This window comes from Pinus tabuliformis, chromosome 6 (assembly GCF_031772625.1).
Source record: "Pinus tabuliformis cultivar Carrire ecotype Pingquan chromosome 6, CPIR1, whole genome shotgun sequence".
NCBI lineage: Eukaryota > Viridiplantae > Streptophyta > Pinopsida > Pinales > Pinaceae > Pinus > Pinus tabuliformis.
The window spans coordinates 565,333,268-565,359,449 of NC_142292.1; the positions used below are offsets into that span (position 1 = coordinate 565,333,268).

Consider the following 26,182-nt stretch of genomic DNA (forward strand, 5'->3'; position numbering starts at 1 on the left):
AACCCTGGATAAACACTCTGACAACTCCCAGCTCCAATCTGCCCCACGAAAACCCCAACGTCAGCCTCTAGGGACTGCATCAGCCCTTTCTGGCACAACGTCTGCCCAACGTCACCTTGGCTTGGCCTGCGTCAGCCTCTGGAGGTCATGTGTCAGTCCTTAGAGCCTCTGCGTCACCCACGCTGGCTCTTTGAGGCACTGCGCAGCTCCTGGCTGCTTCTGCGTGAGCCCTAGCTGGCTTTGCGTGAACCTCTGGCTGGCTCTGCGTCCCTCTCTCCCGACTTCTGCGTTGATCCTCCTGGTACTATCTCTGCCTCTTTGCTTCTGTATTCAATGTCCCTCAGCTGCAATCTCTGATTACTCTTTCGACTTCCTCAGCAAACCCTGCCCCAAAAAATTGAAATCTTGAACAACTCGATGTGTTTTCCAAGTGACCCTCAAGCCTCCTCTTATACTTTTCTCGTTGACAATTCAACGGCCGAGATTAAGTCCCTAATCAAAGGCTAAGATTAGATTTGGCTTGATCCATGACTTTTAAAACCTTCTAACCCAGTTTTATATTAATACCCATTAATATTTTATTTTAATATTAATTATTTTAATATCTCCCAAACTGGGTACAATCTGTCCAAACCATTTCTGGGTCTTGGCGATCTCATGTGCTTTAATTTTCATGGCTAGAGCACATCCAATGCTACCCCAAAGCAACATCGAAGAGAAGACCATAATCCAAGAAGTAAAAGTATATCACAAGCAATTATCAAGAAGAGAAATCTCCTAACTTTTGATGCCCTAGATTTCTCAACAGAAGGATCATCATAAATGTTGGGATTGTAACTAGGTTCAGTCTTCATAAATATCATGATGTATTTTATGTAAAATACAAAAGACGAAAAGTTATTATTATTATTTTTATTGTCAAGCGTGTTCTTCATGCTTTGATCAAAAGAGTGTAAAAGGGCATGGTCTTCATTGTTGAAGAATCTAGGGCATGCATAATTAAGTTGATTCTTCGTTACATGATAACAATTTGTGAAGTATTTAAACAATTTATCTTAGTTTGATGTTCCATTCATTATTAGTGTATATGATTACTTCATCAAACTGCTACCAAAAACAAAAGAGACAAGAACACAAATGTTTGGCTTTCTGCCAGGGCCAAAACCTCTCCCTCTTGGAGAGGAAAACCCACGCATAAATTCTTCTTATAGAGATTCCATTGACGAATACCAAGACCATGACCCTTGACACAATCTGCCTCTCCAAGACCAAGACATCAATCCTCTTTCTTGCCATTGCTGAGATCATCATCATCACTACTGCTTACACTGATGTCATCATAGTTGCACTATTGTTGCACTTTTAACTGAGATCATCCTTGTTGCTTTCTTCACCAAGACCATAGTTGCTATGTCTTCATTGAGATCACTATTGTTGCAACATGGAGGCCTTCACAACAGTATTACAAAGATCAGTTGCTAATGCATCTCTTGTTGCACTAAGATCATTGAGATAATGAGATCACTGATATACAAAATCATGATCTGTAGCTACTGTGATTATGGTTATGTCAGGATCAAGACTGTGATCCTTGTCACTACTCCTTGTAGCACGTCAAGTTTGCATCATAATAAATCCGAGAGTTGTAGTAACTAATGATATTGTATGCCAAGGATCTCTGTCATCATGGAAACTCCTTCCATGGTTCTGCCGAGATAATATAGATCCTATTCATATAACCCTAACCATTGCAATACATCATGTTGAGGCTGCTACAGATATATCATAGTGAAGACAGTAGTATGTGTGAAGGTCGAGGGTATTCCATCCATAGTGACTGCGTCCTCATGCCGAGAATGAAACAGAATCATCACTTCATTTGAATGCCCAAATCACACACTGCCTTATCTGCTCTTATCCATCCGAGGACAGCACAGGTATGCCGAGAGGAAGATGATCTAGGATTTGTTGCTCCTTATACCCATCCGAGGAGGCAGTTGAACCCTAGATCTATCCCACGGAAAAATGTGGATCTTCTGCTCCTTAGACACCCGAAATTCAAAGACAAAATGCAAGTTATGTTCCTCCTTGTCTGCAGCTTCTTCACACAATCACCTGCTCCTTGACTGCGGCTCTTTCATGTGAAATTTCAGAGGCATCCGAAATTTCCTTCATGTGTTTTTCGCTGACCCTTCATGGGTATTTATAGTGGTCACGTCCATATAATAGAGCCGACGTGTACTTATGAACTGACATGTCATTTTGCCAAGCCGACATGACATCTATTTATATATTTAATTCATTTTGGAGCCGGTATAAGATTTCTTTGTTGTTTTGCTTGCAGATTTCGGTGAGCTTGCTTCTGAGGCATTGATCTTGGTCTTTGGAGGGTTGTTACACAACTTTGAAGACTTGTACATATTTACATAAACTCATGAAGAGTTTCTATACACATGACATGACTCTTTGATATATAAATAAATCCTAAAGACATCAAGAAGAAGTCTTTCACCTAATGACACTTCTTGCTCATGAAACCCATGTAGCAAGGTTACAAAAATAATTTATTTCCTTTTATTATATCAATTACAAAGATCATGTCATTATGAAGACCGAACCTAGTTACATTTTCTTCAACATTCATGACCCTTGCAAAAGAAACAAAATTTTAAATTTTTGTAAATGTCATTTGTCTTCCAATTTACCAAGTCGGACCTCCAAAAAGACAAGTCGGCCTGACCAAAGGACGTGTCTCTTCACATGAACGAACAACTATATATTTTCACATATCCTCCACCATTTGGCATCCAACTCGGGTCTCTTCTAAGTAAGGCAATTTTCGAGTCTGTGGCATGGAGTCTGAGGCACATAGAGTTATTTGTGGCAACATATCTTCTATGGATCCAAACTATTGTGGCTATATCTCTATGACAATTCGGGCTACCTCAAGCTACATCTTTGTAACAATTTCGGCTACGCGCGGCTACATCTCTGTGACAGTAGGGCTACCTGAGGCTACATTATGTGACAGTTCGTACTACCTACGGCTACATTTCTGTGACAATTCGGGCTACCTAAGGCTACATTTTTGTGACAGTTCGGGGCTACCTGTGACTATATCTCTGTGATAGTTCGGGGTTCCTGTGTGACAGTTCGAGGCTACCTGTGACTATATCAATGTTGTTAAAATCGCGATCGGGATTTATTCGGCGCCGGGAAAAAAGCGGAAAAAATCGTAAAAATCGGGAAAAAAGCGGAAAAAATCGGGAAAAAATCGTTTGGCACAAAAATATTCATTTTTTTTCAATTTTTTTAATATCTAAACCATCTACAACATAAAATAAATACATTGACACATAAATATGATAAAAAAACTAATATATAAGATGTTGAATATCATTTCTAGCGCTAAAATCACACATAACATTGAATCATGTCCTGAATAGTAAGTCCTGAGTCCCAACTCAGCCTCAAAATATCAACAAAAAATATGATAATGTATCTCATCATGTCATAATGTCATATACAATAAAATGAAAGTCTAAGACTCTAATCCTATTGATTTCCTCTGCCCCTCTTGCGAGAAAATGTCACTGCTTTCACTGATGTCCTCCGCGCGGACAGCCAAATGAATAAAAAAAAAAATCGATTTTTGCATATAAAAGCCCGCTGCCCGCGCCAGTAGGGATTTTTTCACAAAAAATCCCGATTTTTTCGAAAAAATCCCGATTTTTTGAAAAAATCCCGATTTTTTCGAAAAAATCGGGTATAAAAAAAATTGGCGATTTTTATGGATAAAAATCACGATTTGATCGGGTTATGGATAAAATCGCGATTTTATCGGGATTTTAACAACACTGGACTATATCTCTGTGATAGTTCGGGGTTCCTGTGTGACAGTTCGAGGCTACCTGTGACTATATCTCTGTGATAGTTCGGAGTTCCTGTGTGACAATTCGGGGTTCTTGTGGCACCTTCTCTATGATGATGCAAGTTCTCTGAGACTTCAAGTTCATATTTGGTGGACGGCTGACTTGGCAATTGGATCTTCACGGTTAGATTTGACTTGGATTTCTCTTGTTGACAAAGAATCTATAAGGAAAGAATTGACAGGTCTTACCCTTTGTGGCTTTTTCCCTAGCCTCTGGGCTAATCTTTGGTGTCTCTTGTCTCTTGTGCACTATGATCTCAATTTTCTTGTATTTGAATGGAAATTGCTTAATGAATAATAAAGGAAAACTAAGAAGAACACTAAAAACATCTACACAAGTAATTATCATGTTAATAAATTCAATCTTTCAATTGAATTTCAACAATTAAACTCTATTAGGTGTGTCAATACCCATGTAAAGGAATATTTCCCAAGAAACCCATCAAGGTGCAAGTGTAAATGACAATTATATGGTTTGGGGTTTACTTCATGGGCATAGAGTCATTGATATGCAAGGTTACATAAGATATTCATCCTCATGAGCACCTTTTTAGAGGCGTGCTTATGCATTAAGTTACCATTTCCTCATAATTGTGTCTAACTACCCCTTTCATTACCTTTTTTTCATATCCGTTCTTTTTTGTTTTGTAGGCCCCTTTTACTTCTATATGCAATTCATTGCATAGGGGTCAGGCTAATTCATCTCAGTCCTTCTTTAGTTATGCATTACATTGCATAGGACTTGGGGCAATGGCCTCATCACTAATATGCTTCTCATTTTTCTTTTGCGTTTTGAAATTCATAGCATGCTCTTTCTCCTTTTTATATAGTTGCATCAACCTTGGGCATCCAAGCCCCTTCTTGTCATGGGATTATGAAGCATGGACCTTCTAGGGGTACATGTAACAGTGAATCCAAAAGAAAAAACTAATGGAAAAAGGGAATAGACTGAGTGTGTTAAGTATGGAAAGACATGGGCATGTTACCCTTATCAAGATACCTCTCTCTCTAAGAATGGCAACACTTGACTACCAAGATGAAAAAAAACAAAAAGGTATAACTTCCAAGCATCATGATTTATTATCTAATTCAACACATGATCCCTACTTTCATGTCCAATACATTGAATATAAACACTTAATATGAAGCAAAGGACAAATGTACCTCATGTGTTGAGCACCATCATCAACAAATGAGTGAGCTAATCATGATATCAAAGGCACATGTTGTTAGTTTTCTTAAAACTCAACTATCTAATCTGTGAATTTTTACGAAGTAAAGAGCTGAAAACTGAACTTTCACTTTAACCAACAAATAGGTTAAGTTTACTAACTATCATGCAGCGGAAATAAAGAACAAATGAAGAAAAACACACCAGTAAACAATACACAGCAAATTTACCCAGGAAACCCCAACTGGGGAAAACCTACAATCTTGGTGTTTTTTATTATTCAGCTCAGCAAATCTTCAGAAAGAGATTACAAATATGAGGGAAAAACTTCCCTTTTCCTCTGCAAACCCCCTGCACACTGGTCTGTGCACTTCCCACCAACGTGGCCTCTCTTTTGCGCCCTGTACAAGATTGTATGGCCTCTTATGCGCACTAATTTCGGCCCTAGAAGAAGTCTGTGAATTGTTGGAAGTGATCTGAGGCTAAATCGGCCTCTCTTCTCCCTCTAATTCGCTGATCTGAAACCCTAGCGCTGAGCAGAATACTCTTTTTCTTAGCTGAGTTGAACACTAAGATCTTCTAGTGCATAATGACCAAGTTCTGCACCCTTTTCCCTCTTAGAAGTCGACCTGGGCCCACCACTGCCACAAATGGCTGAGATTAAATTTCCTTGGACAGTTGAGATCGCTCTAAATTTTTACTATAGGAAAATTCAAATTTTTCTAAGTCAAAAACAATAGAAAAAGTGAAATCTGCACCTTGGCCCCACTTGTGGGTCCCTCTACCAAATTTAGGGCACCTGCTAAATCTGGCTGAACCCTTCCTACTCTAACTTCATTTGGCACATGTGGGCTACTGTCTATGGAAAATGTTGAATTTCATCACCAAGACCACTATCAATAATGTGGATCATCAAAGAAAAATTTCCTATAGTTACCCCTAGAAGTAAGGGGTAGCACTCCTTATATTGCATGAGAGGTAAACTTGCGATTTTCATCACAAACAAGATTTGTGCAAGTTGGTTTAATGATTCTAGCTTCCAAAGGTTGGAATGTTGGTAGAAATTGCTTCAGTTGTGCACCATGCTCTTCATGGACCAATTTTATGTTGGTCACCTAGTTAGGTTCCAATCACTTGCACTTTGTGTTGCATGCTTCGTTCATGTTCTAGTTGTGAGTGTCCTCCAGCATGGTGATGTACTTGCATAGTGTTTTCTTGACTTCACTCTAGATGTGAGTGTCCTCTAGCGAGGTAATGTACTTACCTAGTGTTTTCCTAATTTTGCTTTTCCAAAGATATCCAAGAATTTCATAGATACTTTTGAATGAAATATTGGATTTTAAAACAGGGTTTTGCCTCTCGAGTCTTTGCCATGTTTTTCTAGACAGCTAATGAAAAAGATTAACCTTGTGATCTGTTTCTTTGGATGTTGCACATATGAACTTTCAAAAAATAATCATCTGATATAAGGCAAGACTATATAACTTATCAGCATTCATTATATGCACACAAACATCAAAATATGCTTAATCAGCTCAAAACTAAGTTTAAAAATGAGTGAAAACAAACCGTTCCAATGCACATGCACACAAGGGAAACCATTAAAGATTAATCTTGCCCGCCACATAATAATTATCCTTCCATTGTATCATAAGGTAAGGGAGGATAATTTACTTCAGGGTATGACAATATACCTTTGCTTCAGCCAAAGCAATTACCAGATCTTCAGGATTCTCTCTCCGAATAGCTCTCTCATCAATATCTGCAATCTAAATTAATGGGATTGTCTTAAAAATAGTAATCTGCTGACAAGTAGAATCACTGCCAATTACAAAATTAATAAGTAAATAAATGAAACATGATTACATACCATGACAGTAAAATTAAACCCCATCTCTCTTAAAATAGATTGGCGAGCCGCTGAAGCTGAACCTAATATAATCTGTGTAAATAAAAGCCTCAGCATCACAATGTATATTAGAAACGGTAATAGAACAGAAGTACAAGATACTGAACCCATAGACTAAATATCACCAAAGGGTTTTCTCTCAATCAGTTGAATAAACTGTGCAGTATCTAGAATTTTATGACAGAATGTAGAAATAAGTCCCAGACTTTACAATTACAAGTAGTCAACCCCCAGGCTTTACGTAAGGATGTCACAAAATTCAGGATATATGCATAGTAGCCAGCCAAACACTAAGGAGTACCTCCTTGAGGGAAACACCACCTCTATTATCTTCCTAATGTACAAATACAAGTTTTTACTTGATCAATATCTTGTTCTCTAACCGGTATAATACGGTGCTTGTTTTGGTATTCATTCTTTCATTGTACAAATGCCTCTAATGACAACCTACCTCCCCTCTGGGAGACCACCCAACATTATTGAGACCAGTTTGGGGATATCAGAACCAATGTGGAAAACGTCGAAGTCGGGATTAAATCGGCAAGGGTCCAGAAATTGAAAAAATCATTAAAGTTAGGAGATTTTTGAAAAAATCGGCAAAATTAAAAAAGACAAAAATATTCATTTTTTTTTTGCATCTAAAGTATCCACAACATCAAATAAATGCATTTCCACATAAACTTATAAAGAAAGCTAATATATAATATGTATATGAAGTCTAGTGCTACATCACATATCAAAATAGTGAATCAAGTCCTGAATCTTGAGTCATGTCTCAGACTCAACTCGCAAGAGTCAAAATATCAACAAAAAATATAATAAACGTATATCATGAGTCATCTACATGTCATAAAGTAATCAGTCACTGAGATCCTCTGCCCCTTTTACGGGAATAGGAATGGCTTTGCCTTTTCCTCTAGAGGAAGAAGGCCCTACCCCTAGGGATACAAATGGACTCAGTTGTCCTCTAGAAGCCAATAAAAGAGGTGGTCTTTGTCCTTTGCTGCTGCCCATACTAGATAGTGTCACCTCCTCCTCCTCATCCTCCTCCTGCTCTGCCTCCTCACCCTACTCCTCATCCTCTACCTCTAACTCTCCATCCCCTGCAACTGCTACCTCCTCTGTCACTAGTGCCTCTAGATCCACATCTAACCAATCTGTTAAAATTGGCAACTAGGGCCAAACTCCACATGGGTCATCTTATTTATGACAACTGATATTTTTCTTGGATTCCTCTCTCTGAGAGGTGTAGGATTGATCTAAAGATCATCCGATTCTGACATGTACAAATGAAGATATGAATTTGTTTATATTATGGACAAATTGTCAAGGTCGACCAGCAAACTCATGTAAGCTCAGAAGCCAAACAAGCACGTCTATTCATCCTCAACATTAGCCTATAAATACATGATGCTCATCCTCATTTGGACATCACCCATCTTCACACATCTCTCTCTCTCATCTGATTAGGTACGGATTTTTGGGCAGCTTCTCTCTCCACATGGAAGGAAAGGACAGCAAATTTTTTGTTTTGGAAGTTGACCAACGTTGACCTGTTTGACTACGTTTTTGTGAGGGTTATTTTTGTTTGGGCAGACCGCATTTCTGGGCACAGAAATCGAGGCAATCCGTACTGTTTGACCAGCGTTGACTCTGGTTAGGGTTGACCGCAGGTTGACTGTTAGGTGTAGGATTGATCTAAAGATCATCCGATTCTGACATGTACAAATGAAGATATGAATTTGTTTATATTATGGACAAATTGTCAAGGTCGACCAGCAAACTCATGTAAGCTCAGAAGCCAAACAGGCATGTCTATTCATCCTCAACATTAGCCTATAAATACATGATGCCTCATCCTCATTTGGACATCACTCATCTTCACACATCTCTCTCTCTCATCTGATTAGGTACGGATTTTTGGGCAGCTTCTCTCTCCACACGTGCGAAGGAAAGGACAGCAAATTTTTTGTTTTGGACGTTGACCAACATTGACATGTTTGACTACGTTTTGTGAGGGTTATTTTTGTTTGGGCAGACCGCATTTCTGGGCACAAAAATCGAGGCAATCCGTACTGTTTGACCAGCGTTGACTCCGGTTAGGGTTGACCACAGGTTGACTGTTTGAGCAGACTTTGAAGGGCAGAATTCGGTTGTTTTGAGGGCTACTTCATCTTGTTGTTTGCAGGCTAGAGTTGACTGAAGTTGACCAAATCTTTGAGGGTCAAATCTACCCTGTTGACCAACATTGACTTTTCTAGTTAGGGCTCTTTTGCTGCTGTTATAAATTATCATAATTTGTAAATTGTACTATCTCTCTCTGCTGAACTATTGAAGACTAAAAGAAGATTTGATCAAGGGTTTCCCCACATTGGGGTTTGTCCCTGGCTGGTGCCACATCTTGTGTCCTCTTGTCTTGGCTTGTCTTCTACTATTTATGTTTATGTTCTATCAGCATTTTACTTACATGTTTATGTGATTGCTAAATTGAAATTGATATTGGGCTCATAAAGAAATTGAAGTAAAATTGCTCTAAAGCATAGAACATACCATTGTTGCCTAAAATTAACATGGTATCAAAGGTGAGGTGAAGACAAAGCCCAAGCAAGAGTGAAAGAGCAATCACCAAAGGCAGTTGGACAAGGACAAAAGACTCAATGGGTTCCTCATCATACTTCCCGGCTAAAGACAAGCTCCATGATAAATCTGACTATCATGGATGGAAGATGTCTCTTGATTTGATCTTGGGAGAGAAGAAAGCGATGGATTATGGGCAGGGTAAAATCCCTGAGCCTCCTTCAAATGCACTGGCTGCTGCAAAGACCAAGTACAATAAAGTTGAATTCAGAGTGAAGAAGATTATCAGGGATTCCATTGACAAGCATCTAGTGGCCTATATCTCTGAATTGAAGACCTCCAAGAAGATATACGACAGGTTGGTTGGCATGCTCAAGGTTAGTAATGCTAATCAAATTCCCTTTCTCAAGAATAAGTTGAAGGATATTAAGAAGGGCAAGGATGAGGACATTCAATCCTATTTATTGAGAAATACTCAGATCAAGAATGATCTACTCTCAATTGGAGAAGTCATTCCTGACAGGGAACTTACTCTCACCACCCTTGGAGGACTCTCACCCGAGTGGTATGTATTTAGAACCACTATACTCAACAATGATCGAATTCCAGGGTTTGAAGAATTAATGTTGAGATGCATTCAAGAAGAAACAAGAATGGTGGAGCAAGAAATGCCTTCTAATAGAAGCAACCCCACTGCATTCTCTACTCATGCCAAGAGGAAGAACAATGCAGGTTCAAAGAAGCAAAGTCAAGGAAGACCAGGATTCAAAAATGGAAGAAAGGGAAGATGCTTTGTTTGCAATAAGTTTGGCCACTATGCAAGGGAGTGTCCTAATAGAAGGGATACACCTCGAGATGATGACTATCATAACAACTCCAGGGGCAACTTCAACAACAACGATCAAAGGAATGGCAGGTCCAATGGCAAAGGAAAAAGGAATGTGGGACATCAAAGAAATGGTCAACCCTCCAAGAAATCAAGGAACATAACTGAATCCAATGTTGTTAACAATAAGCAAAAAGAGTACTATCTTATATTGGCCCTCTCCACTTTCTCTCCTTCGAACACTTTAGGAAATTGGCTGATTGATAGTGGTGCCTCAAGGCACTTCACTGGATACAAGGAAGCCCTCTCTAATCTGATAGAAAAGGAGACAAACTTGGAGATCATCCTTGGAGACGATGCCACCTATCCCGTGAAGGGAGTAGGGAATGTTACCGTTCAATTGAATCAAGGTAACACTATTCATTTGCAAGAAGTACTATATGTACCCGATCTCAAGAACCTAGTGTCCATTTCAGCAATGGAAGATAAAGGATTCAAGGTGGCTTTTATCGATGGAAAGGTACGTGTTTGGAAAAGAAATTTCAAAGATGCTTTTACTCTTGGGTTCAGGGTTGACACTTTGTATCAAGTTGGAGGAAGTCCATTGGGAGCCATGTCTTGCGACACATCTCTACAATCTGAACTATGGCACCAGAGGTTCGCCCATCTTCATTATAAGGCCCTACCCAATGTGAGACAGATGGTGACAAGTATGCTCAAGTTCAAAGTAGGGCATGAAGGTGTATGTTCGGAATGTGACAAAGGAAAACTGACAAGGGGACCATTCCCCTCAAGTAATAGCAAGATTGTAGACATATTGCAATTGATCCACTCCGACATATCTGGTATGATGCCCATTAACTCCTTGGGAGGATACTTATGTTATCTCACCTTTGTGGATGATCATTCTCACAAGACCTGGATCTACTCCTTAAAGAAGAAGGATATAGTGTTCGCCTGGTTCTGACAGTTCAAAGCCTTGATCAAAAACCAATTCGAGAAGAAAATCAAGATATTGAGGTCTGATAATGGGACCGAGTATGAATCCAATGAATTCCAAGATTATTGTAGAGAAGCTGGCATTAAGAGGGAGACTACAATGCCATACACTCCCGAGCATAATGGTGTGGCTAAAAGGAAGAATCGCTCTATTGTAGAAGTTGTTCGTGCCATGCTTCATGATCAAGGCCTTCTGAAGTTTCTATGGGCTGAAGCTGCAAATACCGTCGTGTATGTTCAAAACTGATGCCCTCATCAAGCATTGGACTCCAAGACTCCCGAAGAAATGTTCACTGGTAAGAAACCCGATGTCTCTCATTTTAGAATTTTTGGAAGCCCCATATATTTTCATGTGCCGAAAGAGAAAAGAAGCAAATTGGGTGCATCTGGGAAGAAAGGAATCTTTGTGGGCTATAGTGAAAATTCTAAGGGATATAGAATTTATGTGGCTGGTCAAAAGTAAGTTGAGATAAGTCATGATGTCACCTTCGACGAAGATATGGCCCTCGGGAAGATCAACAACCTTCCCATCCTAAGGAAGGACAAAGAAGTTGACATAGGAAATAAGGGTGAAAAAGAGGATGAAACAATGCCTGATGTTGATGAACCTATGGATCCTATTGATCCACTCCCTCATGAGCCTTCCTCCTCCAAGAGGAGACCCTCATGGCTTAGGGAGACTCTCGAAGATGCTGAGAGGCACATTGCACCAAGGGGGACTTTCTGTGAAAGCAAGAAGTCGAACAGGTACCAAGGATATTTGACTACCATGAGCACTATCATTCAAAATGAGCCTTCATCATTCGAAGAAGTCGTGAAGCAACAAGTATGGAAGGATGCTATGAATGAAGAATACGAGTCAATTATGAAGAATGATGTCTGGGATGTGGTCCCTAGACCCCAGGACAAATCGGTTGTCACTTCTAAGTGGCTCTACAAAATCAAGCATGGAGCTAATGGAAGTGCAGAAAAGTTCAAGGCTCGCTTTGTTGCTTGAGGCTTCTCTCAAAAGGAAGGTGTAGATTACGATGAGATATTTGCACCTGTTGCCCGATACACCACCATCCGCTCGATCATAGCCCTTGCTGCCTCGCAAGGATGGAACCTACATCAGATGGATGTCAAGACCGCCTTCTTGCATGGTTCAATCAAAGAGGAAGTCTATGTGGAACAACCTGAGGGGTTTGAAGTACATGATCGGGAATCTCATGTATGCAGGTTGAAGAAAGCTCTCTATGGATTGAAGCAAGCACCCCGGGCTTGGTATGAGAGGATCGATAGTTATCTGATGAAGCTGGGATTCACTAGAAGTGAAGTTGATCCGAACCTTTACTTTAAGGTTGAAAATGATAAACCTCTCATTTTGATACTTTATGTGGAGGACCTCTTCTGACAAGTGCAGACCCTCTCATTCACAAATGTAAGAGGGAGTTGGCTTCTGAATTTAAGATGAAGGACCTAGGACCGATGCACTATTTCCTAAGGTTGGAGGTCTGGCAAAATCCAGGTGAAAGTTTCCTCTCAAGGAAAATATGTTGTGAAGATATTGGAAAGATTTGGGATGGTGGACTGCAAGCCCGTGACTACTCCAATGGAACTTAACTTTAAGAAGTTATGTGGTAGTGTTGTTGGACCTGAATTGAGAAATGCTTCTGAGTATCGTCAACTCATATGAGCACTGATGTTCTTGGTGAACTCTCGTCCGGACATATGTTTTGCAGTTAACACATTGATCCAGTACATGGTTGAGCCTCATCATATACATTGGATTGCCGCCAAGAATCTTCTGAGATATCTTTGGGGCACAATCACTCATGGACTGAGATACATTGCCAGAATGTGAGGTTGCATGGTTATTCTGATGCTAATTGGGTTGGCAGTGTGGTGGATCGCAAGAGCACTTCTGGATGTTGTTTTTCTTTGTGTTCTACTTTGATATGTTGAATGAGCAGGAAGCAGAAACCGGTTACCTTGAGCACCGTCGAGGCCAAATACATAGCTACTAGTATGGCCTCCTATTTAGCTGTGTGGTTGAGGAAGCTTTTCAGTGAATTGTTTCGACATGTGTTGGATACCGACGTGATCCTCTGTGACAACAAGAGTGGGACCCGATTATCAGAGAATCTTGTGTTTCATGATCGCTCCAAGCATATAGATATCAAGTACCACTTTATCCGGGATATGGTACAATGAGGAGCAATAAGGCTCCATCACATTGGGACTGATGAGCAGGTCGCCGATATTCTGACAAAGCCCCTGGGGAAGGTCAAATTCTTGGCCTTCCAAGAACAACTTGGAGTCGTGGAGAGACCCTCTTATGAGGGTCCTGTATGAGATGGACATTGAGCTCTAGGAGCTCCAGGGGGCTTGGGGTACTTCTTGGAGCGGTGAGCAACCATAGGGTGAGTGGTTCAGCCTTCCCCTAGTGGTTTGTTGTGTACAGGGTGAGTGGTTCATCCTTCCCTTGTGATACCCCTTGGCGACATGTGAGCAAGACGAGTGGTTCATCCTTCTCCTGCCGAGACATCCTACCCATGCAGTCTGGGACTCATGGGAAGTACCTCTCATCTGGCCAATGAGTAGGGAAATGAGGATAGGGACCATAGTACTACCGATGGACACATTGTGTACTAACGTACTCCCTATGCTAGGATGTCCGATATTGATCTGGGACAAATGGGAACTGACTTCTTAGCAAGAGTGGTATGAGACATTCTCTTTTGATTATAACTGACTTCAGGTCAGTAAGAGTGGTATGAGACATTCTCTTTTGATTAGAACTGACTTCGGGTCAGTAAGAGTGGTATGAGAAACTCTCTTTTGATTGGAAATAACTTCAATCAGTAATAGTGGTATGAGAAACTCTCTTTTGATTGGAAATAACTTCGATCAGTAATAGTGGTATGAGAAACTCTCTTTTGATTGGGACTGACTTCGGGTCAGTAGAGAATCATATGATACATTCTCGATCACTTCTTCTTCTTCATAGTTTAGCAGAGCAAAGCAATGCATGGATGTCAGAGATAGTACAGATTAGCAAGTGGAGTTCTCCCTAGTTGAGAGGGAGTGTTAAAATTGGAAACTAGGGCCAAACTCCACATGGGTCATCTTATTTATGACAGTTGATATTTTTCTTTGATTCCTCTCTTCGAGAGGTGTAGGATTGATCTAAAGATCATCCGATTCTGACATGTACAAATGAAGATATGAATTTATTTATATTATGGACAAATTGTCAAGGTCGGCCAGCAAACTCATGTAGGCTTAGAAGCCAAACAGTCACGTCTATTCATCCTCAACATTAGCCTATAAATACATGATGCCTCATCCTCATTTGGACATCACTCATCTTCGCACATCTCTCTCTCCTCATCTAATTGGGTACGATTTTTGGGCAGCTTCTCTCTCCACACGTACGAAGGAAAGGACAGCAAATTTTATGTTTTGGACATTGACTAGCGTTGACCAATTTAGTAAGGGTTTGACCAGCGTTGACCTGTTTGACTGCGTTTTTGTGAGGGTTATTTCTGTTTGGGCAGGCCACATTTTTGGGCACAGAAATCAAGGCAATCTGTACTGTTTGACCAGCGTTGACTCTAGTTAGGGCTGACTGCAGGTTGACTGTTTGACCAAACTTTGACTGGGCAGAATTCGGTTGTTTTGAGGGTTGTTTCATCTTGTTGTTTAGAGGCCGAAGTTGACTGAAGTTGACCAAATCTTTGAGGGTCAAATCTGCCCTGTTGACCAGCGTTAACTTTTCTGTTTAGGGCTCTTTTGTTGTTGTTATAAATTATTAGAATTTGTAAATTGTACTCTCTCTACTGAACTATTGAAGACTAAAAGAAGATTTGATCAAGGGTTTCTCCACATTGGAGTTTGTCCCTGGCTGGTGCCACATCTTGTGTCCTCTTGTCTTGGCTTGTCTTCTATTGTTTATGTTTAATGTTCTATCAACATTTTACTTACATGTTTATGTGATTGCTAAACTGAAATTGATATTGGGCTCATAAAGAAATTGAAGTAAATTGCTCTAAAGCATAGAACATACCATTGTTGCCTAAAATTAACAAAATCAGGGATCGAGTCCATGGTCAGCCTCTCAGTCTTGACCCTCCATGTAGCAGTGGTATCAATATTGTCCAATGAGATGGCTTCCACATCAGGAGTTTTCAGAAGTTGTCTCGCCCACAATCGAAGATTGTAGTAGACGTAGAACATGTCATTGAGGCGTTAGGACTCCAACCTGTATTAGGGTCATAGATTGTAAATTAGTACTTAGAAAATTTAAATATTAAAAATAATCAAATGAATTCAAAATTTTAATTTGAAATTTTTTTACCTATAGCACTTTTTGCTGTGTATTTTGTCAAATACACTCTAGTTGCACTCACACCTAGAGGAACTGCATCTTTGGCTGAGCACTCAAATGGCAAGCTTTTGGAGATGGGGTACTCTGTCACCATAGCTTGTCCACCAAGCATCTACAAGTTAAGAGAAAAATGAGAAACATAAAAAAAAAAAATTAAAACATTGAAATTCTAAACTTGAAGCAAATTATGAAGAGACAATGAATTATGAAATTTGAAAGTTGAAACTTGAAACAAACTAAAGCTTACCTGGCATTTTGGTCATCCTATTCATAACATCCATGGTAAAACCAAATGTGCCACTTGCCATCCTATATACTCCATTTCTTTAGAAATATCTTCACGTTCTTGCTAAGCTGACACCATCCTCTCAACACAAGTGAAGAATCCATCCATCACCTCGTGATCAAATCTGAAACCACAGGAGTAAGAAAATGCGGGGTTGAAGTACATACTTATAGCTTGAATGGGGAAATGGAGTGTATTGTTCCATCGCTCATCAATCACTCTCCATATGACCTGTTGTTTCTCTAACTCCTCATCTCCCTTATCTTCATAATAAGCATGAATGGCTTCTTTGGCCCTATCCATGGCCTCATACAAGTAGCCCATTGTGGGCTTGTGTCCATCAACCAACCGAAGAACCCTTACCAAAGGTTCTAAAATGGCACACACCTCCTCTACTCCTGCCCAAAAGCTCTGATTATATGAAACTAGTTTGCATATGCCCTCTCCTTCTGGTTTGTGGCTAATAAATAAAGCACACCAATCCTGCAAAAGAAACATGCTCTTCACATCCCACATAGAATTCAACAAAGACTGAAGAGATATGAAAGTAGTGGCAAATCGTGTAAGCACCAACTCTTAGTTGTTGGTGAATCTTCTCATCAAGCTAAGCACAGATGCATGATTATATATAAATTTTGTTATGCTCCTGGATGATTCAAAAATATCCCTCACAAGAGGAATCTTACCTATATCCTCCAACATCAAGTCAATACAATGAGCAGCACAAGGTGTCCAAAACAAATTAGGATAACTCTCCATAAGAAACCTGCCTGCTGCAACATAATTTGCAACGTTGCCCATTATGACTTGGACAACATTTTGTGGGCCTACTTCCTGAATGAAGATGTCCAACAACTCCCATAATAAACGTACATCTTTAATGTGTGCAGATGCATTAACAGATTTCATAAACATTGTCCCCTTGGGACAACTAGCCAAGAAGTTAGGAAGGGTCCTACCCTTTTGGTCAATCCAACCATCTGACATGACTGTGCATCTAGTGTATTCCCATGATGCACTAAACTCCTCCAATCTAGCAATGCAATCAGTCTTTTCATCTTGAAGAAGAGGCCCTCTCAATTCTGCAAAGGTAGGGGCTTTGTACCTTAGGCCAACGACAACAACAGCATCAAACATAGGTTGGTAGAATGGGTTTGTCTTGGCAATGTTGAAAGAACATCACTCCGTAGAAGACACTTACTGACCAACCTGTCAACTTTTGCCTTTTCCTTCTTTTTAAGTGTCGATTTGATGATAGGTTGTGCACCAGGTGTGGTTCTAGAAACAAAAAAAAAAAGATGAGAAAGCTGAGGGGTTGGGACATGTGGGTGTGGAAGGAGATGTTGAAGAACCACTCTCACTTCCCCCCACCCTTGAGGCCCCTACAAGTTGGCTTTTTAGTGTTGCCTTGGTGTCTTTTCCCTCCTCTTTATCCATCAATGATTTAATGGCCTGCCGGATGATTTCTAGAGATGGATTTGGCAAAGTTCTATATTTTGCCCCAGAATTTCCCCCAAATGGAATTTTAATCTGTTGACCCCCCTAACATACGCTTGCCACACAACTTTCAAGTCAAATACATTCTATTGAAACCCCCAATTTCGGGTATAGTATCAGGTTCACCATATTCCCACATAGGGTCCAAAAGCCTTGGCATTTTGTTTGAAACTTTGAACTTGAATTTGAACCTGGGCACAAAAAAAAATTCAAAAAAACTAAAAATTGCCCATTACATAAGAAGCAAACACAAATGTAATTATTGATTTTAAATTTTAAATGCCTCTTCTCACTCACTTCAACACACTCAGATTCACTAAACAAGGGTTTCAATTTTTGTCATTTGATTCTTGAAAGTTGAAAGTTGAAGTTTTGATTCAATCCAGATTCTAAACAATGTTTTGATTCAAATTTCTAAGCAAAAATAAGAAAAAAACACACTAATAGAATTATAGAAAGATTTAAGAAGTCATTTGTGTAATAAAGACTAAGAGAGAAATTAAAATACATACCTGGCAGTAGCAAATCGGCAATGGCAAATACCTCCTCTCTCCACAGGGACGAATGTGTTGAAAAGTGTAACTAGGTTCGGTCTTCATAATGAGATGTAATTATGATTTTATGTAATGTGATGTAAAGAAGAAAAATAAATTTATCGCATTGTTTGCTTTATGGGTTTCATAAGCAAGAGATTCTATTTTTGAGTCAAGACTCCCATTGAGAGTCTTTAGGAATTATTTGTCATCTAGTCATAAAATGGAGCCATTGTCATGTAATGAAGTCATGTTACACTTTGTAAAATGTCAATATTGTCTATGTAAAGTATCCTCTAAGACCTTGTCACTTATCCTCTTCAAGTCAGCCTACAACAATGGAAGAACAGTTGAAGGAAAGGTAACTAGGTTCGGTCTTCATAAATGTACTTCTGATATTTGTATTTATTCAAGAAAAAGAAATATTATTTTTATAATATATGTCAATGAGTTTCTTACTCATTGAAATAGGTCCAGCACTATTTAAAGTGCTATAGGTAAGTCAAATAGTCAAAAGAAAAAGTTGAAGACCTTAAGGGCATGTTATACCTTGTATGTATATGTATTATGGTCAAGAGAACACCTCCAAGAAAAGTCACAAGTCTCCTCCTAGCAATGGCACCATCAAGAAGCTCATTCAAGCTCACAACTCCACCAAAGAACCATCTGAAGTCCACTCTACAAGTCGGCCTACAAGCAGCCAGACAAGTCGGCCTAAAAGACAGTCAAGTCGGCCTAAAGAGGAGGGACAGACCTCTATTTATAGAGGTTGTCCACTCCTCATACAACGTACAAGAGCTCTGAAATCAGCGAAGGAGAAAGCAAGGAAGACGAAGTAAGAAGGTCTCCAAAGGCAGCGAAGAGAAAGGGTACAACACCGAAGTCTTGAAGGTTGTTTCAAGGACTACCACAGTCACATGTGCAGAAATTTGATAGCTATCCCTACGACTAGGACAGCAGTAAATCACAGTTACTCATCTACCTTCGGTTGGGGCTGAAACTAAGCCTACAAGGCCTACTACTCTAGCGTGGAAGGAAGACCCTCAAGCGAAGAGGAAGGAAGAAGGAAAGAGGCTACAACAGCAAATAAAGAGTCACACGTGCAATAATTTAGGGCTGCCAGATAGTCACTTCCAGTCTGCACCTACACTTTGAAGAAGGAGATCATTTGGTTAAGAAGGTGAAGGAATCATCATATGGAAGGGTTCTCATCAAAGGCTTGTTCTCTAGAGCAAGTGCAACAAGCTTTACCAACAAGTTGAAAGAAGTAGGAGGACAAAGTGTCGGGAAACAAAGCAACGGAAGAAGTGCCGAGGTATATGGTACAGAAAGGAGTGGAGACTTGACTTGTGCTTGGAGGATCTCATTTTCAGGGGTCTAGGGTTTGGCATTGATCAATAGAAGCTTCAATAAGAGAAAACTTACAAAGGGTTTTCCTCTCAAGAGTGGAGAGGTTTTGGCCTTGGTAGAGAGCCAACATCTTGTGTTCTTGTTTTTATGTTTGGTAACAGTTTGATGAAGTACACACATATGCACTAATAAGAAGAAGAAGAAGAATAAGCTAACAAGAAAAGTAAAAAGACTCCACAAATTGTTATCAAGTAACAAAGAATCACACTATACTACTTTGCCCTAGATTCTTCAACAAGAACATGCTAGAAGAAGTCGGTGTAACTATTTATGATCATGTCGGCCTAAAAGACATGAGATGTAGTGTATATATAGCCACACTCGGCCTCACTTAGAGGCAAGCAACTCGACAAGCTTTCGGTCAAGCAGAAGTGCGAAAAAGAGTCAAGCAGAAGTGCGAAGAAGAAGAAAAGAAGTAGTGCGAAGAAAAGGCTACAAAGAGAAGTGCAAAGATAGGATAAGAGGGTTTCTTCTGGGCATAGCCAAGTAAAGTTTCTTCTGGGATGGCAAAGGAGGATTCTTTTGGGTCAGCGAAGTAAAGTTTCTTATGGGATAGCGAAGAAAGGATTCTTCTGGGGCAGTGAAGAAAGGATTCTTCTAGGTTACTTGTTCTGGGTAACCAAGAAAGAGATCTAGAGACCGAGATTCTCTAAAGGAAGCCAATAATATCATAGAGACCGATTTTCTCAATAGGATGTCGAGAAGAAATCAATGTGAAGGATAGAGATCGAGTTTCTCTAGAAGGAGCCAAAGAGAGCAGTTCAAGATCAAGAAGAAAGTCGAGAAAGGGAAGAGGCAGAGCATCAAGGTTAGTGGCAAGGTTCTTGGGAGGATATTAGAGTCAAGAGTCTTTGTCATGGTCTTGGTACTCATCAATTGAAGATCTAGAAAAAGAATTTTGATCGGGTTTTCCTCTCAAGAGATGAGAGGTTTTGGCCCTGGCTGACAAGCCTACATATTGTGAAACTTGTCTTTTATTGTGCATATTGGTAATTGTCTTGATGAAAAGAACACAATAACAACATAACGAAGAAAAGACTATAAGCTAAGAAGTAAAAGTATATCACAAGCAATTATCAAGAAGAGAAATCTTTTAACTATTCTTGCCCTAGATTTCTCAACAGAATGGCAGCAAGAAGAGTGACAAATCACTTTTTTTTGCCTTTCTCACCACTTATTCGTGGCCTGGGCGGATTCCGCAACCTTTTGGGTCGACCCCCAATTAAATCGCAACTTCTACGATTTAATCCTGACTTTTTCAGTGGTGAAAAAGTCGCCAAAAATTCAGAATTTGGCGATTTAATCGGGACTTTTTGCCGACTTTTTCCACACTGGTCAAAACATCCATCATGGCACACATTCTCAGAGCATTAGAGAGATCAGCTCCATGTTGAAAAGTGTAACTAGGTTCGGTCTTCATAATGACGTATAATTATGATTTTATTGAAGTAAAGAAGAAAATAAAATTATTTTTGTAACGCTTGATTCATGGGTTTCATGATCAAGGAATTTTATTTTATAGTTAAGACTCCCATTGTGAGTCTTTAGGGTTGGTCATCAAGTCATAAAGTCTAGGAAGTCAATGTCATATGTTGAAGACATGTTACATATTGTAAAAAGTAATTTTGATGACCCTCCAAAGACCCTGTCACAAGATATTCTTCATGTCGGCCTAAAGATATTTCTAGAAAGGCATGTCGACCTTGTCACTAGGAGAAGTCGGCTTATTTGATGGGCAGACCACTATATATAGGCAGCTCGGCCTTCATTTGGAGACAAGAATTCGGTCAAGCAAATCTGAAGCAAGAAGAGGTGCAAAAAATCAAGGAAGATAGCCTCATAACCAACGAGGAGGGGAAGAGCGAAGTTTTTGGGCACTGTTTTTAGGGCTAAATCTCCTCACACGTGGCAGAAACTAGGGTTTTTGTAGCAGTCACATCAGTCCTAAAGAAAGTCATCTAAAGGGTCTCCATTCCAACTCCTTTGCTAGCCGAGATCACCTAAAGAAGTCTTCAGGATAAGCGAAGAAGGAAAGGGTCTCCACTATATCTCAATCAAGCTCACACGTGGGAATTGCAGTAGTACAGTCAGGCCGAGAATTGCAGGACTGTGGTAGGAGGCTAAAAAGTCAGAGTGGCCGAAGTTAGCAGTGCTAGAAGTCAGTTTGACCAAGTGTTGACTTGGGCAAGAAGAAGCAGCAGTGAAAGGAAGGATCTTGTGACTTGGTCTTGGAGAGGCAAATAGGTCAAGGGTCTTGGTCTTGGTATTCGTCAATTGAAGTCTCTATAAGAAGAAGAATTCGTTTGGGTTTTCCTCTCAAGTTGGAGAGGTTTTGGCCCTAGTTGATCGCCTACATTTTGTGTCTCGTCTCTTTATTGTTTATGCTTTGGTAGTTGTTTGATGAAGAAGAACACTATAATAATCTAACTAAAGAGAAGATCCTAATCTAAAGAAGTAAAAAGCATTCACAAGCAGTTATCATTATAGAGAAATCATCTAATCACTATGCCCTAGATTTCTCAACATGGTATCAGAGCTAAGGTGATAAATCAATGAAAGGGCATCTCATCAAGGGACACACAAGCACTCAAGGATCAAATCTCGAAGGATATCAAAACAAATGTCAAGATCTACAAAGAAGTGTCAAAACCCTAGATCGAAGAAGAAGTCTGCACCAAAAGAAGTCTTGGGATCCTTAAAAGGCCACAAAGACCCTACTCAAGTTGAAGGAACTTACAAATCAAAGTTTCTTGAAGACTCCTATAGAAGCAAGATCAAGGACATTGTCATCATCTTCAAAAGTTCCAAGGCGGTCTTGTTGAGAAATCTAGGGCATGGATAGTTAAAAGATTTCTCTGCTTGATAATTGCTTGTGATATACTTTTACTTCTTAGCTTATGATCTTTACTTCGTTATGTTATTATTGTGTTATTTTCATCAAGACAATTACCAATAATAAAAGACAAGTGACACAGTATGTAGGCTTCTCAGCTAGGGCCAAAACCTCTCACCTCTTGAGAGGAAAACCCGATCAAAATTCTTCTTCTAGATCTTCAATTGACGAGTACCAAGACCATGACACAGACCCTTGACTCTAGTATCCTCCCAAGAACCTTGCCACTATCCTTGATGCTCTGCCTCTTCCCTTCGACTTCCTTTCTTGATCTTGAACTGCTCTTCTCGGCTCCTAGAGAAACTCGGTCTCTATCCTTCACATTGCTTCTTCTCCTTAGAGAATCTCGGTCTCTAGGCTTTCACTGGTCTCCTCTAGAGAAACTCGATCTCTAGATCTCGGTCACCCAGAAGAATCCTTCTCTTGCTACCCCAGAAGAAACCCTCCTTTGCTTGCCCAGAAGAAACCTTTCTTTGCTGCCCTAGAAGAATACCTCCTTTGTTGATCCAGAAGAACCTCTCCTTCACACTTCCCAGAAGAATCTCTCCTTCATACTACCCAGAAGAAATCTCCTTCGTTGACCCCAGAAGAAACTTTCTTCACTCTTCTTCGCACTTCTCTTTGTAGCCCTTCTTCTTCGCTCTTCTTCACCGAATTGCTAGTCGAGTTGCTTGCTTCTAATGGAGGTCGAGTGTGGCTATATATACACCTCATCATATGTCCTTTAGGCCAACATGATAGCTTGAAGTTAGGCCGACTTCTTCTAGCAGCTTCTTCCATCGTTGTAGGCCGACTTGAAGAGGATAAGTGACAAGTTCTTGGAGGATACTTTACATAGACAATATTGACCTTTTTATAAAGTGTAACATGACTTCATTACATGACAATGACTCTATCATTTTATGACTAGATGACAAATAATTCCTAAAGACTCTCAATGGGAGTCTTGACTCAAAAACAAAATCCCTTGCTCATGAAACCCATGAAGCAAGTCAATATAATAAATTTATTTTCTTCTTTACATCATATTACATAAAATCATAATTACATGTCATTATGAAGACCGAACCTAGTTACACTTTTCAACACTCCCTCTTAACTAGGGAGGTATTCATAATGGTACTTGGACTTTCTCAATCTAAAGAATTTCTCATAAGAAGAATTTGGATTGGTAACTCATTTGTATAGCATCATATCAACCAGCATTGTTACATAGCAAGGCCTTGACTAACAGCTCCTTATCTCCACAAGATTTGAGCTCAATGCTGGCGAGACCAATGATTTATAGACACCCTCATCATTGTCTCTCTCGGAACATACCCCACCCGGGTTCTCTCAGGATATGTTCCATGAGGACTATTCTTATCTTGGACTCCCCAACCCTCAAATAATATCGGTCCTCCATGACTACTCTTCCATTGGATGCCCTATCTCATCCCCGAAGAGTATCAGATGCCAAATGATTACCCAATCCTCCATTTTGTCTTCCCAGGTGAAGACTAGAATGACATGTCTATCTCTCCCTCTCAAATAGCGAGGACATATTCCAATAAAGGAATGTACTCATTCCTATCAAAAGGAATGTACCTAAGCTCCCTCTTAGCTTAGGAATTTCCAAGTTTCTTCCAAGTAAGAAACTTCTTTTCCAGGCTCCCTCTTAACTAGGGACCTTCAACAGCTCCTCAAGTGGATCAACCAGCTACCTAAAGAACTCCTTTCTTTGATGTCATCAATTTCTTTTGTCATGGAGTCTTCATCTTCCGAGGACTTCTTCATAGGGCACAGACCATCCATCACTTTCATCCATGAGTTAGTCATGTCCTCATCTCATCAGAAAGTGATCCATCAGTTTTGCATCTAGCTTTGCTTCATGTTATTCTTCTTTCATGCCATATTTTCCAAAAGGATCTTACATCCTTTAATATGGTCCTCTTGGAAGTCATCCACAATTCTTCCCTTTGGAAGTCCTACATAAGCCCATCCAAATATTAGTTCATAAATAAGAAATGAACACTTAAATCAAAATTACATTTGTGATGTTCTTTCATCATGACATCTTCTTGTAGGTATCAGCATCTTGCATGCAAATTGACACATCTCTCATAGGTATCCATTGTCAAGGGTCTCTATCATTTTCCGACTAGAGTCTTCATATCTTTCCGAGAGATATTCTAGTCAAATCTTCTTGGATTTCGGATGTTGAATGCCTTCTACCTTTGTTGCATATTATCACGATCTCTTCCTCTCTTTTCACAATTCATTCCCAGGAGCTTCCAATCAGAGTTTCTTAATTGTAGTCAGCTTCCTCATGATTCACATGAGAACATATTATGTTGATTTCATCTATTGTGACTTGTGTTTTTCTACAATCTTTCGGAGGAGGATATCCCTTCTCATTATCATATTTCCCAAGATATAGTGATCCTTATTATCTGCAACCATATGACTTTCATAATAATCTTATGTAAGCATACATACCTCATCTTTCCTTTCGGTCATCCAAACTTCTTGTAGCAGCTTCATTTGAATGAAATAACTATAACCTTTAGACCTGCTTTCCTGATATGTCATCATATCGTCACCCTTGAATCCCACGAATTGGAATTCCTGAAGAAACTCTTGCTTCTTTTCTAGATCGGTGAATCCTTTGATGAGAATTCAATTAGAGAAACTTGAGGATCTTTCATATCCTCACCCAGCATATGTTTCCTTATTGACTATTGTATGATGATCTAGTCGATGATGACCTCTACTTCTTTCTATTTCAATGAGGTTTCCAAGAGCTCTTATTCTTTGTACTCAATAGAATTTCTTCTAGACATTATTTATGCTACTCATGTCACGAACTCTTACTTCTAATGCTTCTATCACAATGTTATTTTCCAATCTAATGCATCCTATCTTATACATTGCTTTCTATCTATAATGTACAAGTGAAAAGTACTTTCTAATGAAGAAGATCATCTCAGTCATAGTAGAGATCTTTTACTTCTTCATTCTTACACTTCTTTGACTCAGGCTCTTTCACTTCTTCAGTAATGTGGGCTTCTTCCCTATTCCTCTTGTCCTTACTATGTTTAGGACAATCTCTTCTATAGTGCCCAAGTCCTTGACATCCATAGTATCTTACCTTATCCATGTTCCTCTTTTTTTTTAGGACCGAACTTTCCAAATTTCCCTTTCTTTCTTGTCATAGTAACAAATGCTTGATTCTGCTCATTTGGTCCGACATCAACCTTTGCCTTCAGTTTGGTTTCTTCAATCTTACAGAGTGACCATAGATCTTGAAATGGAGTAGTCTCTTTCTTTCCATATAAACTTGAAGTGAAGTTACCCCATTCTTCCGGTAGTGCATTTAGTACCACTGTGGTCATCTCTCTATCAGACATGACTTCTCCTAGCTCTTGTAGTTGATCTCAAATTTCTGATATCCTCATAAAGTATGAGGCTATTCCATCTTCCTTGGATATCTTTAGTTTGTAGAGTTCTTGCCTTAATGAGATTACTTCTCCTGCAGTACTTACGGAAAACAACTCTACCAATTTGTCATATATAGCTTTTGCAGTCTCCAACTTAGATACATATGGGATTATAGAGTCTTTTATAGATTCTATAAGAATCCTTTGGGCTCTCACTTCTCCCTTCATGAATCTAGCATGTGCTTGAGTATCTTCCTTTGGAGGTTGGGTTATTGATCCCTTGATGTGATCCATGACCTCATTCTCAATAAGATTTAGGTCTGTCCTTTTCTTCCATGCAAGGAAATTTGTAGCCCCAACCA

The 26,182-nt window shown here is 39.6% G+C and overlaps 1 protein-coding gene across 3 annotated transcripts in view; it reads right to left on the reverse strand.

Moving 5' to 3' along the window:
- The window catches only part of LOC149259773 (uncharacterized), a 230,732-nt gene that overhangs the window by 172,503 nt on the left and 32,047 nt on the right, over positions 1-26,182 (reverse strand). For all 3 annotated transcript variants that reach the window (XM_089377198.1, XM_089377189.1, XM_089377207.1), the window contains 2 exons: positions 6,973-7,044; positions 6,797-6,871 (listed from right to left, as the gene is read on the reverse strand). In XM_089377198.1, coding sequence (XP_089233324.1) covers positions 6,797-6,871; positions 6,973-7,044 — 147 coding nt within the window. The remainder of the gene's footprint in view (positions 1-6,796; positions 6,872-6,972; positions 7,045-26,182) is intronic.